The sequence below is a fragment of the Phalaenopsis equestris genome, unplaced genomic scaffold, assembly GCF_001263595.1.
Source record: "Phalaenopsis equestris unplaced genomic scaffold, ASM126359v1 Scaffold000002, whole genome shotgun sequence".
Classification (NCBI taxonomy): Eukaryota; Viridiplantae; Streptophyta; class Magnoliopsida; order Asparagales; family Orchidaceae; genus Phalaenopsis; species Phalaenopsis equestris.
The window spans coordinates 47,484,819-47,500,744 of record NW_018164444.1 but is presented as its reverse complement, the minus strand read 5'-3'; the positions used below and the strand labels follow the sequence as shown (position 1 = coordinate 47,500,744).

The window sequence follows — 15,926 nt, the reverse complement described above, 5'->3', positions numbered from 1 at the left end:
CGGGTTCGAGTTTGACATTGATTGTTGATTTTAGATGGAGATCACAAGAAAAGAACTCAAACAGAGGAAGATCAAAATCAAAATTTGATCAGTAGACAACCTGCTGGAATTGTGGCAAGGTTGACACAAAAAAAAAACTGCAAGAATCCTAATAAGAAAAAAAATAATTACGCTAATGTTGTAATTGAAGAAATATAGGATGTGCTATTGCTGACAGTTTGTAGTTTTGTTGATGACTGAATACTGAATTCGGGAGCTTCTTTCTATATATCTTCCCACCAGAAGTTGATGTGAAACTATGTTGCAGGTGACTTTGGGAAGGTACATCTGGCTGATGGAAAAACTCTTAGCGTAGTGTGAATGAGAGACGTTAATATTGCATACATCTTCTCACTGGGAGTTGATGCGAAACTATATTGCAGGTGACTTTGAGAAGGTACATCACACTGACGGAAAAGCTTTGAGCGTGGTGGGGATGAGAGATGTTCATATTGCACCCCCTAACAATAGCAAATGAACTTTGCAGGATCAGACACGTTCCTGAGTTGAAGAAAAACCTCATCTCTGTTGGGCAGCTCAATGAGGGTGGTCATTCGGTAGTGTTCTCAGATATCTCCTGGAAGGTTACCAAAAAAACATTAATACAAGCTCGGGGTAAGAAAACTGACACACTATGTATGACTACATGTTTACTCAAGTGTTGACACATGAGTCAGAGATGCATTATCGGGAAGCAGAAAAATAGTCAATTTCTTGTAAAGTGGTAGAGTGCCAAAGGCAAGAAAACTGGGCATTAAACAGACAAATAGTAGAGAATCACAGAGCTATTAAGAAATCTTACAAATTGAGAATTCAAGCAAGTTAGAGTTGACGAAGGAGGAGACAGGCAAATTGAGAATTCAAGCAAGTTAGAGTTGACGAAGAAGGAGGAGACAGATTCCCTATCAGGGAATCATACTTGGGAGCTGGCAGAACTGCCACCAAAGAAGAAGACATTGCACAAAAAGTTGGTGTACCGGGTCATGACTGTGCTTGGTGGCAGTGAGAGGTGCAAGATTGGACTTGTTGAAAAGGGCTTTCAGCAGTTAAGGATATTGCTCATGCAGTGGGGGTTAAAAGCAAATACAAGAATAACCTAGAAAAGAGCTTGGTGGTACGAGGCTATGTTGACGGTGATATGTCAATTGAGGGTTTACTCGTGAGAATATGAAGTTGTGTTTGACATGAAGCTAGTCTTCTAACATGAAGACCAGAGCTTTGAGTTGCAGAGGTGAAGAATATCATGTTTTAGAAAAAAATCGGTACAGCTAGTAGATGATGCAACCAACATGTGATGTAGTTAGTGTTCTAGCCTCCAAGTGCAAGAATTGTTAGATAATGTGAAGACTCGGTTCATCACAATTTAATTAGTTTCCTAATTAAGAATCTCATCACGACTCACCTACCTTCCCACATTTCGCCCACCACCACATCTCACCTAACTCTCATATATCGCTCTTCTGGTTTCTATAAATAGTCTCTTATGGCTTATCATAACCAAACAAGCCAAGGCCAAACCAATTCCTCTAAGAGGAAAAGAGAGGAAGAAAAAAAGAGAAAGGGAGAATAAAATATAGATTTTCTTATAAACGTCGAGGTGCTCGACGGTGCAATTTCTCAAAGAAATAAAATTCACTGCAGCTCCATAAACATAGGCAAATTTGTCAAACCATGTAAATCTGTCGTTATGGTGTATTTTTTTTCCGTGTGCAATTTTTTTTGTTCCATTTTTCGCTCTAATTATCATCGTCATTTTTCACAACAATTTTGACTCACTCAACAAGACAAGTACGCCTCATACGCCTCGTAAATCACAATCTTCTATTTATGTACAAATACCAACTTTCTCTATACTCTTTTCATTCTCGGCAGTCTGATACATATACCCAGATCTAAATCCTTAATCCTAATTAAAGTTCATTTTAAAGTAGACAATCTTTACAACACTAACCACAAGTAAACTCTCTGCTCTCACCTTCGCACTATGAAGCCTTTCAAAATCATAGTTAAGCCCACACATCCTTGTCGACCATAAGAATAAAAATTTATCTACTTTAGCTTTAACAACAATTTGCAGTTCAATTGGGCATTGGGACAAGTGTTATCTATGGCAAAACATTTGCTTCAAATCTTGATAGTTAAAAGTTAAAACAACTATCGTCTGTATAGAAATAGCAATCGAGTCAAGCATGTAAAATCCAAGCTCTCTTCTTATCCAAACATATCCTGAAGTTGCAGAGCACAGCAAAAGAGATCAAAGAAAAAGAAAATGCAATCATATGCTTTAGCTGTAGGGAATGTTGAAGACGCTTGCGATAAAAAAGCTTATAAAAGTAAGAGAATGTTAATGATGGCAAACACTCAGAGAGAGAAAGAGAGAGAGAGAGAGAGGCTCTCAATTCTCAAACAAACAGACAAAAAAGGCTGTAAAAGAGGGCTAAGTCAAAAGATTGGAATACAATATGGTAGTAGTAACCCTTTAACGGTACTTGGTAAGGCCAAAAGCAGCCCGCAACTAAAGATCATCTCATGTCCAAAATTTAAACCACAGGCTTTGTCCTCCCAACTACACAACATAAATCCACGGTTATCTAACACAGAGAAAACAAATCAGCGATTCCCTCCACTTCTTTTTTCCTTAATGAAGCTTTACAAAAGGCTCAAGCATCACTCCATCCTGAAAACACCGGCAGACCGCTCATGGGAATTGCAGGCCACGGAGTACTGATCAGCTTGGCTGGAGCCTTTGAATATATCTTCGATAAGCCAGCTCGATCAGGGCTGCCTTCTCTCGAGCTGCTCAAGCTCGTCACCAACGATGAATGGTTAGAGAGATGTAAGTTTCCGGGCTTACCAGAATCATCCATGCCATGAATTAAGCTAACGGTTTCCATACCAAAAAGGCCATGAAGCATTGGCCTTTCATTCAGTGATTCAGAGACAGACACATTGTGCTGGGGGGACTGATACAGCACCATCTTCCAATCAGAGCCACTGCTGCTGTTATCTTCAGTCAAGTCCAGATCTCTGCTAACATTCTGAATCAAAGGAAGATCACTGTTGCGTCCAATAGCTGCTTTGTTCTTCCTGGCAAGCTCACCTGACAGAAGAGTATTGCTTGCTATGATCTTGTCAACATCATACCTAGTTATGTCAAAGTTTGTTACTGCATTTGCACCACGGAACTTGATCGCAGCAATGTCATATGCTTCAGCTGCCTCCTCTTGAGTGCCTGAGAATATTAATCAAGCTTCTACTAAGTTACTGAAAATGAAGTCATATATCATTTGAAACAGTAAAAAAAAAAAAAAGCTTTCCAGGCCAAGTCTTAGAAAAAAAATGGGCAAAATCAATCAGGGAATAAGTTATACAAAACTAGCATTGAAAAACCTTTTTTTCTTACATTAACAAATAAACAATTGGGTTTCAGGACACAAGTACAACTTATTTCTATATACATTAAGTTGCAATGAACGAAAAATCATGATAGAAAATCAAGTAGAGCAGTGAAACATCGGCTAGAGGTATGTTCAAGACTGGTAATATCTGAAATTTTGATTCTGGCGCTGATTGTGGATTGGAGATAAGTATGTAACTCTTACTCCAAGCTCCTAAATGCCCAATGCATCCAAACCTGCAGACATGCTTAGAAGATGGATATTTTAGATAAATTTCGAACAAGCTTGATCTAAAAGCTCAATCCAATCTAGCCTACTCCATGAATCTACTCGTGCATAAGCTAAATCCCCACAAAAACTCGACATTTCAGGTGATTTTGGATTGGGATTACCAACTTACAGTACAAAGAAGTTGTACTGCTATATTAGTACTAGTCATTCCAAAGCTTTTCTAGCTAATCGATCAAGAAGAACTGGCTCCAAAACACAGAAAATTCTTATAAATGCACAGAAACTAGTAATTTCATAGCATAGGAGAAGATATCAAAACCTGTACATAATCAAGTACTTACTGAAGGTTCCAAGATAAAGATCTTTGTTTCCAGCAACTCGGCCAATTCGAGCCTGCCACCTTCCATGTTGATGATGCCTGCAAATAAAAAATAAAAAATGTTACATTGCATTACAAATTTAAAATGAACGAGTTTATCATTATGCATTAGCCAAAAAAAAAAAAAAAAAAAAAACCTTGTAACTCCTCTGTACATTGAAGCGCCTCTAGAAAAGCCGCTGCTTTTCCTGCAAACATACAAGAAAGTATATTAAAAGAACAAACTATTTGAGAAACAATGAGCTCACATATAAGCGTAGTCCTGCCTTCTCAGATGGGCAACATACTCCTGTCTTGTCATGTTCATCATCTCCTCCAGCTCCTCCTGATAATTCTCCAGCTGAAAGAAGAGAAATTTCACGAAGAATAAAAAACCCAAGACAGTAGAAAAAATAAAAACCGAAAAAATTTAAGGCTTGTTAATTGATCAAAATATTACAGGGAAGTTGATATGAGTGGAAGGGCCCCAATACTTGAGTGCAGCCAAGTCATAAGCTCTTGCAGCTTTCTCTTCCATATCATAACCTCCTAAAACATGTCATGGCGAAATATTGGTCAAATGTTTTTATTAAGAACGTTAAAAAACGATAAAAGTGGGGGGAGGGGGCAAGAGACAGAGAGAGACAGAGAGAGACAGAGAGAGGAAGATGGGAGGGAGTGAGGGAGACCTACCCAGATAAACTGTAGATGAAAATGCGTTGCGATTTCAATATGCCGAAACATCATTATGCCAAAAAGACATCCAAACAGTTAAAAAGCTTTACTATCAAATACGAGTTCAGTAAATATTAGTTATGAATAAGACTAACCTTGTCTTCCTTTTCTGGTTTGTCCTTCCTTCTTGCAGCTGTTATCCCAGAGATGAGCTTCGTACCTCCCAGTCCACCTATGTCTGATTAATGAACTGAGTTAAATAAACTACAAAGAGCATTAATCAAACAGAGAAATCACACGCAAATTTATAACCACGATGATCTCTATATTTAAAATGACCACAATTGCAATGGAAACAAGCGAAAGAGGTTTTCTGCGTTGTCTTTTTTTCTTCTCTCAAGAGGGAATACTAGATGAAAAACAGACAAACAAAAAAACAAGAACAAAAAAAACCAACGAAATAATTTCAGTGCGAAAAGGAATAAAGAAAATTATATTGACCGAAAAAAAAAAAAATGGGACCATCTATCGTTTCGAGAAGAGAATAACAACTAAAAAACCACGAGAAAACAAGTATAAATCCAAAGCAACGCAGCCACACACAACCAGAGAGAGAGAGGGAGAGAGAGACACAACCAGAGAGAGAGAGAGGGAGAGAGAGGACCTAGTGACTCCTCTATATTGAGAAGTCCTCTGGCCAAAGGTATCAATACTCTTCCTGTGAACGGGTTGTTTCTGCACTCCCTTACCCGCCATTCTCTTCTTAGAAACATCAAGAGCCATGCAATCAGAAGCTCCAACACATGAGATATGCTGAGGAGCTGTTACACAGCTGGACTGAGAGCCTGGGCTCATAGATAAGCTCAGGGAATGCAAATCCCCATACCCAATCGCAGCAACAGAACCAGATCCCATTCCAGCTTCATTCCCTCCCATAACATTTATCCCGCCATTATAATTCCTGGCCACCCAGTTTTTCAAGCTAGGGAACCCATGATCACCCATATGTTCCTCCTCCAATGGCGCTGGATACATGTCATGACCCGTTAGCGCAGTGCAAATTCCTTCTTGCAGGGGCTGAAAGTATGAGCTCTGCTGCCTGAATGGTTGTTGGAGGAACTCCAACGAGTGGTTCTGCTCTCTATTACCCTTGGGTTCTTGGTTATGGTGGTGGTAATACATGCTGTCCAAGCTTAGAGCCATAGCTTCCCTTTCAGTGTTTCCAAACTGATGATGGGTCCCGATATTTGGACCACCACCTAAGAAATCTTCCAGTTTTGGGGATGGGGACGGCACCAATCCTGCATCAGCATTCAACAAAAATAATAGAGAAAACATAGTAAAAATATGCCTCTTTGTTTGGAAGCTGGAAGCGGCAAGAAGAGAGAAATGCTGAAAGAAAGTCGAGGAAAAAAAGGAGATTAGACCTTGTTGCTGAGATCTGTTGAGTGCTTCCATAATGCATAGGGAACCATCAGACTTGAGTGGCATGACAGAGAGCTCGGAGTAGATTCCCCCAGTCACTCCATCAACACCATAGCACATGCCCGAGTTATTAAGATGGGATGGAGAAAGGAAGAAGCTTCCGGGCATTCCATTTGATACTGCGGCGGTAGGAGGTGCAGGTGTGGTATGCTGGGGTTGGTGATGGTGGTGATGATGGTGGCCATGATGATGGCTTTGGTGACCTTGGTGGTGATGATCCTGCGGCTCTGCACAGGAAACCTCCATTTTCATTTGAGAGGATAAAGAGAAGCCCAACCAGTTATTACTACCACCACTGCCGCTCATGGGTTTCATCTTCCTATACGACTCAGAAGATTTTAACCAAAAACGAATGAAAGGAAGTAAGGTCCATCATTTAGAAACGTTGGACATTCCTTTCTCTATTTCCTACCCAGGAAGCAAAGACGTGGAGGAGGTAAACTATTATCCAACATTATAAGAAGAAGAGCATTCCTCTTAAGGGGACCAATCAACCCTGTGCCCTCAAAACTAAACAAAAAGAATGAGAGTTCCACAAAACAAATATTGGATCAAATACCTCAACCTTCTCCCCCGGTCCATAGGGATCTGTGTTCTGAGAGGGACACGTAGGTTTTGGCTTGCCTCCTCTCCACTTTCTAATAACACCCCTGCCTCCTTTATTAGCATCCTTAAACCCTCATTTCTTTCAGCTTATATAAGGATTTTTCTTTTGTATTTTTCGAGATAGATAAAGATCTGAAAGTTGGAAACGCCCTCTCCAATTAATGGAAGGCCTGTTTCCTGTAGCTGGCAAACCAAAAAAAGACCGCTTTTTTATTTTTCTTCAGCCCCATGTCATGAGAGAGAGATGATGGATGGATAGATTGATGGTAAGGACAACCGTCCCAGCAGTCACTTCATAACAACAGTACTCTATACAATTGCCCAGTGCAACCAAGGATCTTATTAAAACCATATCTTTTGTTTTTCCGTTATTGCTTGCTCTTTCAATTAAAAATCATATCAGTTCCAAAAAATAGAAAAAGTTTTATAATAACAAAATAGAAAATACATTTAAAAAATAAGGGATGAAAGCCAAGTGGAGGAAAGGATTGCATGGGGGTATGGGTAGTTTGGCTAAAAACTTACATGTCTCAGATGTAAAACCCATGCCTTTTATGGCATTGATATACTAGTCAAATAGCTGCTTCCAGACAAAAAGTGGAATGTGGGTCGGCATGATAAGCTTGATATATTCCAAGAATGATGAGTGCCAAGATAAAACAGCTCTTCCCTCTATTCTCTCACCTAATTTGCAGTAATATATTTTAATATCTTCCTTCTGCTGCATGGGAAATAAATAATGAAGCTGTTTGCCATAAAGTAGTGTGAAAGTTTGAAACTGAATCTCCCCCAAATCAAAGCGTGCTTGTAAAAAAAATCATCGGAGTTTCTTAATCAAAATCTATCTACGATAAAATACTACTCGTTAAAAGCTGGAGTTTCTTAATCAAAATCTATCTACGATAAAATAATACTCGTTAAAAGCTTTCTTGCTACTAATATTTTAACAAATGATGCTTTGCTTCATCCCTTTTGTCAAGAATTTGGAGCCAGGAAATAGCGAACGGTGAGGTGATAATTTTTTTTCGAGTATATAAAATCTAGTTTAATATAATTTTTACTGGATATTATAACAGAAGTATTAAAAAAAAAGAAAAGACAATAGCTGGTAAGCGAGAGTTATTGGAAGGGGGAAGGAATCAAGGGAGTTTGGGGTGGGCTATTGGGGGACAAAATGTACGAAGAAGAAGCCAGCAACACACATATGGACCTCCTTTTATTGATTATTGTAATGAAGAGTGCGGGCAGCCCTACTGCTTCCCATAAAGAACGTTTTTTGCTTAGAATCAGGCCACTGCTAAGCTGGATGGGCCAAAGTCTCCGTCAATATTTTCATGCTTGCCAAAATGCCAACTTAAGCTCTCACAATCACCAACCCCCTTTCGGCATGGGAGAGGACATTATTCCTCTGCTGCTACCATATTTGCTCCTTTCACACATTCGCCGCATACTTGGTTTCCTCACTGTTGTACAGTACTAGAAGCTCTTCTATGCAAGTTTCACACATTCGCCGCATACTTGGTTTCCTCACTGTACAGTACTAGAAGCTCTTCTATGCAAGCTTACACTAACTATTATTTCAAGAATAGACTGCTTTTTTTATTTCCCACTGTAGAATCTGCATGCACAAAAACAAACTATTCAGAATCTCGGTTTTTTTTTTTTAAAGCCTGAAGCCTGTAAGATAAAAGATTTTGTGTTATTATGTAAATGAGGATAGAATCTAAAAATCTTGGTTACAGCTTAAGGGGGGTGTATGGTTGCACTCGGATTTATGTTAAGTAGTATTTATCAAACCTGAATTTCTGGCAAGCTCGTGATGAGAGCTAAGGTCGCAAACAATGGTAATGTAAATCCGACAAATCCGATTCTCTGTGAAATTTGATAAATCCAAATTTACATACGTTATAGCTATAGGGATGACGAAATGAGAATAAATTTAGATTAACGAAGAGTTGGATTTTGTCTTCAATTTTTTTAAGTTGGGCTAGATTGAGTTAAATCCATGGCTGAATCCTCTTAAAAGTGTACTACCAAACACCCTCAAAGGTTTTGTTTATAAAGACCAATAGAAATCGAAAAAAAAAAGTTAATTGTATTGTATGTACATAAACAAATTAAAAACAAAGAACAAATATATTTAATTTAAAAGTTAATCTAAATTGAAAATTAAATTTAAAGTTACATATCTTAGTTATTATTAATTAAACTTTTTTATTTATCAATGAATTTAAATTTAAATTAAATTAAAAAAGTAACAAATATATGATTTATGCCTTAATTGTTTATTATGTTTTAATTTTACTTTAAGATTTTTTTAATGAGTAAAATATTTCATTTTTTCAAAATGAGTAAAATTGTCAAAATAACCTCTAAATATTTATGCGGAGCCGTTTTAATCCCAAAGTTTATAAAAGTGTCAAATTAGCTCCCATACTAAAATTAGTTCACAGATTATTTAAATTGGGGCTGAAATAATCCCTATAAAGGACTACTTTCAGTTTAAAAATAATTGGAGATTATTTTGATTTTTCTTTGAACTTTGGGATTAAAACGACCCCATGTAAATAGTTGGGGATTATTTTGATACTCTTTTAAAAACATTTAAATAGCTAAATAGCTTTCAACATAGATGCATGAGATAATTAAACATCAATTAAAATATGAATTAATTTTGTCATGATCAAATAAAATGAAGAGTTTGAGCAGCGTTTATGGCCTGTTTGTCCATAAATATAAATTTACTCAAATAAAATTTTAAAATATATATTAAATTTCATAAATTTTTTATGTGCTATTACCTGCAAAATATAGTGCGTATAATAGCTATTTCATCAAATTAAACTATAATAAATTACTTTAGTCTCATTTTCTGAGTTGAAAAATTAAAGAACCATAAACTATGCCGAGAACTTAAAATATTTTCGCTAATTCTTATGCATGCCAAAAAATTCATGACAATGGAGTAATTATTTGACATCTTACTATTGCATATAAGTCTAGCAGACACTCAGATAATAAAGGAATAGTAAGAGGAGACACCTCAATTTTTTACGTGAAAAATTTTTGAAAGGGGAAAAAAACGATGTGAAATATGGTTGAAGTAATTCATTATATAATTGTGAGTATATAGGCCCACTCTTCTCATGAGTTAAGGAAAATATAATTATAAAGCTAATGCACAATGATATTTCAGTAATAACAGAAGTAACAAGCCGCAAAGATTGCAATCAATTGCTATGGAGGCAATAGTCCACCATGAATGTTATAGACGGTGGTTGTAGTGCTAGCTTGTCGTAGAGATTGTAGTTGAAAGTCATGATAGTTGTTGATCATGTGAGTTATAGATGGTTGTTTTAAAAGTGTTAGTTGGCCACATAGGTCCTAGTAGGGAGTTGCAATAACATTTGTAGACTGTGGAAGCTAGATTTAAGAGTTATGTGAGTTGTGAACCGTGTAGGTCATAGTTGGCCTGTTCGTTAAAGTGATTTGCTCGGTCGCCATGGATGATGTTGTTCGTGTAGCCCAAAGAACAAACGTTGGGATCTCAACCCAATTTCACTTAGCTCTTTCAACATTTTCTTTAGAAGGTTTAGGATGATATTCTTGGCTACTTCGGTCTGACCGTTCATTTGAGGATGATGGATGGACACAAACTTCAAAATCCCTCGACTCTAACAAATATTTTGTTGTCTATGTTGTGAGTGGTAGCTCGTACCGACAAATTAGATCAGATGAGATGAAGTTCTGAATGAACTCTGCAATGATCCGAGCAAGCCTCTTGGCCTCAATCTACTTGGAGAAGTAAGTCACAAAAACGAGCAAGAATTTTCACCATCCTCACAATGTGGGAAGGGGTCGGAGAATATTTGATATTTATCTTCTCTAACTTCAAATTGTTTGTTCACTTGATTGACTACTAATTGTGAGTTAGACTTTTTCATGAAGAACTAAGAGCATATTTTGTAGGTGAATCGGAGCCCGACAATCAGAGCTTCATGCCAAGACTCGTAAGGGTGATCCCCGATGAAATTTGTCCGAATGAGACTGAGCTCTACCCCGATTAGATTAGACACTTCATCAATATGTAGGACCCAGGTTTAGACATCGGTTGTCACTTCTTCGCCTGGGTTCTCGGCTCGAAAAAATAAGTCAATTAATTTGCTATGGCTTGTGTTGTAATAGCAGTTTGGGGCACGTAAAAGAGATCAAACTCGTCAAGTTCTACTGCCTATTTGAGAAGCCGATTGGAGTGCTCTAGCTTGATGAGGATGAATTTGAGTGGGGGTTGATGCACCTAAAATAGTCTTTATGTACACATTTTCATACATATTTTTTAGATATTGCACTTTAATGAAAGATATTTGTGTGTTTTTATTTCAGGTACAATCAAATAGATGAAAAATGATAAAATGAGTGAAAAAGGATCAAATTTGGAGCAAAAATGAAGAATGTGAAAAAATGAACTATGGCGCCTAAGCGCTCAGGACTGGCGCTTACGCACCAGTTAAACAGAGAGAGCTACGCTTAAGCGCTTGATACCATGTGCTTAAGAGCCAGAAGTTGTTATTTGATGATTCATTTCATTTGGACAAATTTTTGAAGAAGTGTTTGAAGCAACACTTGGTAAAAACGTGGAACCCTTGGTAAAAACGTGGGAAATAGTTAATGGGCACGAAAATTCATTCAATTAGCTTTTAAAAGAAGACAACTTCTAGAAGATTCATTGAATGAGAACACATTTTAAAGAGACACCACCAGGACACCTCTTGGATTTTTATCAAAGAAGACTTGGATCATTCATGGAGGAAGTCAATCATCATCCATCCATCTAGACCAATCCAGTGCCAACCACCACATATGCCACCGCTGTCGCCACCCACCTTTTCTTTTTATTTTGAGTTGTATTTTGTATTGTGAGTAAAGGAAGAGATTCAAAGGAACTTCAAGACATTTGGTGGAGAGGAATTTGAGATAATTTTTTATCTTTGTGACTACATTTTATTTAAATTTAGACTTCTTGTTTGTGTGCATGATTTCTACTTTCAAACTCAAGTATTGTTGTGCCTTCTCCATGAAATTTGAGTAGTTTGCTTTATCTTTTTCCATAAAATGATAAGTGATTGAGTATTAGAGGGAAGTTGTGTGAAGTATTAGACTTTAATGTTGAAAAAAGTTGTGATGATTTTAAACCTTGTACTTCATTTCTTGATTCAACCAATTAAGATGTTAATACCTGTTGTGAGAACATGTAAGATCCGAGATGGTATTGTCACAGTCAACAAACTGTAAGAATCACATTTGATTTCATGGATGACAATGTAGTTCATAGATTTAAGTGAAAATAAATAACGAAATAAACTTTGAAGGGTGTAGAATTAGAGAAATTTAGAGTGACAGACTAAAGCCCCCAATTTGATTTATGATTTTAGGTTTTGATACGAACCCCAAGTAGAGGGAGAAGAGGGAACTCTAGAGTGAGAGATAGTATCTTCCTTACCTAATTCGTCTTCAAGACTATTTAAACTATAGATTAGTCAATATTCTTTATAGCATCTCTAGTAAGGGTAAAGAATATTATTGCTTTTATTTGGCACGACTCAATTAGAATACTTCCACACCAGAATTTATCTACTTGTTACTGATTCATGATAAGGAAAAAAAAATTTTATTTATATTACCTTCATTTTGCAAATATGTATTTAAGCTAGTTAGTTGTTTACTTTATTTTCAATTATCAAAAATTACAAAAATCATTGAACGTAAGGGTAAAGAATATTATTGCTTTTATTTGGCACGACTCAATTAGAATACTTCCACACCAGAATTTATCTACTTGTTACTGATTCATGATAAGGAAAAAGAAATTTTATTTATATTACCTTCATTTTGCAAATATGTATTTAAGCTAGTTAGTTGTTTACTTTGTTTTCAATTATCAAAAATTACAAAAAACATTGAACTTTCATTTTTATTTTAGTATCTAAAGTTTAAGTAAGAATATTCTGCTAAATAGAATTTTGTTATCTAATTTTTCTTGTTTTAAAAGTGCATATTATATTTTTCTTGTGGGTTTGATATTCGAGGCTTAATCAAAAAATCATATATTACTTGATAACGATACGTATACTTGCGTAGTATCACATATTAAATATTATAATTGTATTCTTATTTGTTTTGAAGTTAAGAATTTACCTAGCTTTTGCTTGGGATCAAGTTTTTAGTTTAGTTGCAAGTTAAAAATTATAATTAAGGAAATTAAGCATATAATAACATACGTCACATTGATATCTATAAAGAGAATTGGGATCAGTGGTCGATGATGATCTGGATAAAATGCGTCTATAAATACGGATGAAGCCAGTGGGCAGAGAAAATAAGAGAAAGCATTAATTTTTTCATGATCAAACACCTGAGCTTGAAATCTTGGATGACTCGGTTGACATGGTAAAGCAAAAATTGTTCCCCTAGCTCCAAACTAAAATCAAGCTGATGGCTTTAGGTCCGACCACCAAATGTAGTAAGAGTTTTTTGTTTGCCTTTGGGCTTTGAAGAGCCGTGGTAATGCCAGGGATTCTTTTAGATTTTTGAATCTTGTCTACATTCAAATGAAGTTCTTTGTTCTCCTTAAAATTTTGAGAAAAACACAACCCATTTGTTCTCCTTAAATCCAACTAATCAGCCTTTGAACTTCCTTAGTGTTTCAGGAAGATGATATATTAATCAACACCCAAATCTTTTATGGGCTAGCGTTTATTCCCTTCAGGGTTAGAAGACAACCTAAGAATTTTCATGTGACTGCCCCAAAAGTGCACTTGAGGAGATTGAGCTTCACATTAAATTTTCTTAAGATTTTGAAACTTTCTTTTAGGTCTTCCAAATATTGTTCAGATGTTTTAATGTTTACAAAAATATCATCTACAAATGTCGCAACATTTTTTTTTTCCTTTTGTTTTGCAAAAATTACATCTATCAATTGCTAGTAAGTAGCGACGCCATCTTTTAACCCAAAGGGCACTACATTATAACAATACAATCCCTCTCTAGTGATAAATGCAATATTCTCAATGTTGGCCGAATGTATCTTGATCTGGCGATATGCGGAGAATGCATCAAGGATGCTGATCATAGAATGGTCGACCGTCGCATCCACAAACGCATCGAGTGTTTGGATTGGTGAAGAATGAACACCTTCTATTTATCGTTCGACGTATGCACCATGATGATGTTTGACACCCATGTTAGATACAAGACCTCTTAGACATAGCCATCCTCCAGCAGTTTATGGATCTCCTCCCAAATCTGCTAAACCAAAGTGATTGTCGATGTCCTCGTCTTTTGCTTTATTGGTAGGGCAGCTGGTTGACGTTCAGGTGGTGGCATGCGACGTTGATCGATATCCTGAGGATACAAGAAGCAAACAAGACAAAAATGTCTCAATGGTTTTGGAGGGCGTCGATCAGTGCCTCCTTGTACCTGCTTCAAAAGCTTCAATTCGTAGAAACAAATTTACCATTGTCAGCTTCGATCACCAGGATCCGATTGATGGTCTTGTTGGTCTCGAGACCCCCAACCGCATTGCGCAAAAACCGCACCCCCAAATGGGCCATTATTCATAAAATGATTTCCTTAGTTATAAAGAATATGACACAATTGTGATGTTACATTTTTTCCCTTGCTTTGATGGGGTCCATATTTTGCTACTTTGGTATTTTACAAGTATGAGCATATTTTTCGACTACTCTCGAGCTCAGTCGGTTAAGTGTAACTCGCTTTGGGTCGAAAAAGTGCGGTTGGCTAAGCTTGATCGATATGAGTTGGACAATTGATATGGTCGGATTGTTGATCCTTGATCTCTGATTAGAAGCCTCTTGATTAGAGATATTAGAGACTCAAATCTTCCCTTGGATCGGCTTTCTTTTGATAGTTGGCTCGAATACTCTTTTGTCTTATTTCTGATTAAGTGGCTTTTTCTTGCATCATCCAATCATTTTTGGCATGTATTGTGGTTTGATCGGCTTTGGCTTAGTTGCCTTGGCTCGAATAGCTTCACTCGATTGAACAAGCGGACATCATAATCTTTTGTCAATATGCCCTCCATCGTACTCTTTTCTTCTGAACTATTAGATGTTTGTAAAAATTGAAGTTTTGTTGTTAGGTATGTATATGTGTGTGTGTGTGTGTGTGTGTGTGTGTGTGTGTGTGATTTATATTTAAAAATTCACAAAATGAAATGCAGGTAAATAACTAGAATAGTCCCCACATTTAAAAAAAAAAACACAGAAATTATAAAATAATTAAAATCCATTATAATCAGGTGCACAAATTATCTACACCCAAGAATATGTAAGTCACTTTAAATTTTAATTAAGTTAATGTAGCTTAAATTTGTTTAGAGATTGTAGCTTTGCTCAAACAAATTTGTACAAAACAATTATTGATGATGTCAATTATAAAGGACAAGAGGGCTATGTGGAAGTTAGCTTTATTGTTCAACTCGAACAATCACGTCAAACTGAGAGCCCTACACACCAATATCAGATTAAATAACAAATGCTCGAATGTAACATAGCGTTGCCGCTAAAATTTTTCGATGGTGGTTATTCATTTAATGTCAAAAAGAATATATAGCCGCTTCTTATTTTATCATAAATGGTGGTTTTGTGGCTCGTCTTGAATTAAACAAAATTTGAAATTTCTGTTAATGTCTTGATTTGGCTATTCTCCCTTTTCCAAGCTGGATAAAATGTTACGAATGATTTTTGGACACTGTCATCTCCTTTAGATGATGAGTGTGCTTTTGTATCCAACAACTTTTTAATACCCTAAAATTTCATATTTGTGGTCATTGAATTAAGGATATTCTAATTCATAAGAGTTTATCTATCGATCCAATTAATATGTTTTATAGCCTTCATCATTTATTTATTTATTTATTTTACCATTTATTTTTTAAATATTCTTCCTTCTCATATATTTTGAGGCATTGCTTTACTTATGCACATAACTTCTCTCATGAGTTGAACTTTCTGGCAAGCTCTGATTCATTGCTTAATATGAGCAATGAATCACAGCAAAAGCGAACCACAGGAGGGTTCCGGCGGCCAGCATTCCGCTACGCGACGGGGCCGCCA

General features: G+C 36.5%; 1 protein-coding gene across 1 annotated transcript; it reads right to left on the bottom strand.

Moving 5' to 3' along the window:
* Positions 1-2,338: 2,338 nt before the first annotated feature.
* LOC110039494 (AP2-like ethylene-responsive transcription factor ANT) lies at positions 2,339-7,107 on the bottom strand. Its single transcript, XM_020744580.1, has 9 exons — positions 6,129-7,107; positions 5,366-6,002; positions 4,857-4,939; positions 4,720-4,728; positions 4,487-4,575; positions 4,314-4,387; positions 4,185-4,235; positions 4,010-4,086; positions 2,339-3,271 (listed from the first exon to the last, which is right to left on the bottom strand). Exons 1-9 carry the CDS (start codon positions 6,499-6,501, stop codon positions 2,700-2,702), a joined length of 1,965 nt encoding a protein of 654 aa, XP_020600239.1. The 5' UTR covers positions 6,502-7,107; the 3' UTR covers positions 2,339-2,699.
* Between the last annotated feature and the right edge of the window lie 8,819 nt (positions 7,108-15,926).

Excerpts from the sequence above, each read along its gene's own strand:
- LOC110039494 (XM_020744580.1), bottom strand. The coding sequence starts at position 6,501 with ATGAAACCCATGAGCGGCAGTGGTGGTAGTAATAACTGGTTGGGCTTC. Across the intron at positions 4,388-4,486 it reads CCACTCATATCAACTTCCCT|CTGGAGAATTATCAGGAGGA; the intron begins GTAATATTTTGA and ends CTCTTCTTTCAG. Across the intron at positions 4,236-4,313 it reads TATGTTGCCCATCTGAGAAG|GAAAAGCAGCGGCTTTTCTA; the intron begins GCAGGACTACGC and ends GTATGTTTGCAG.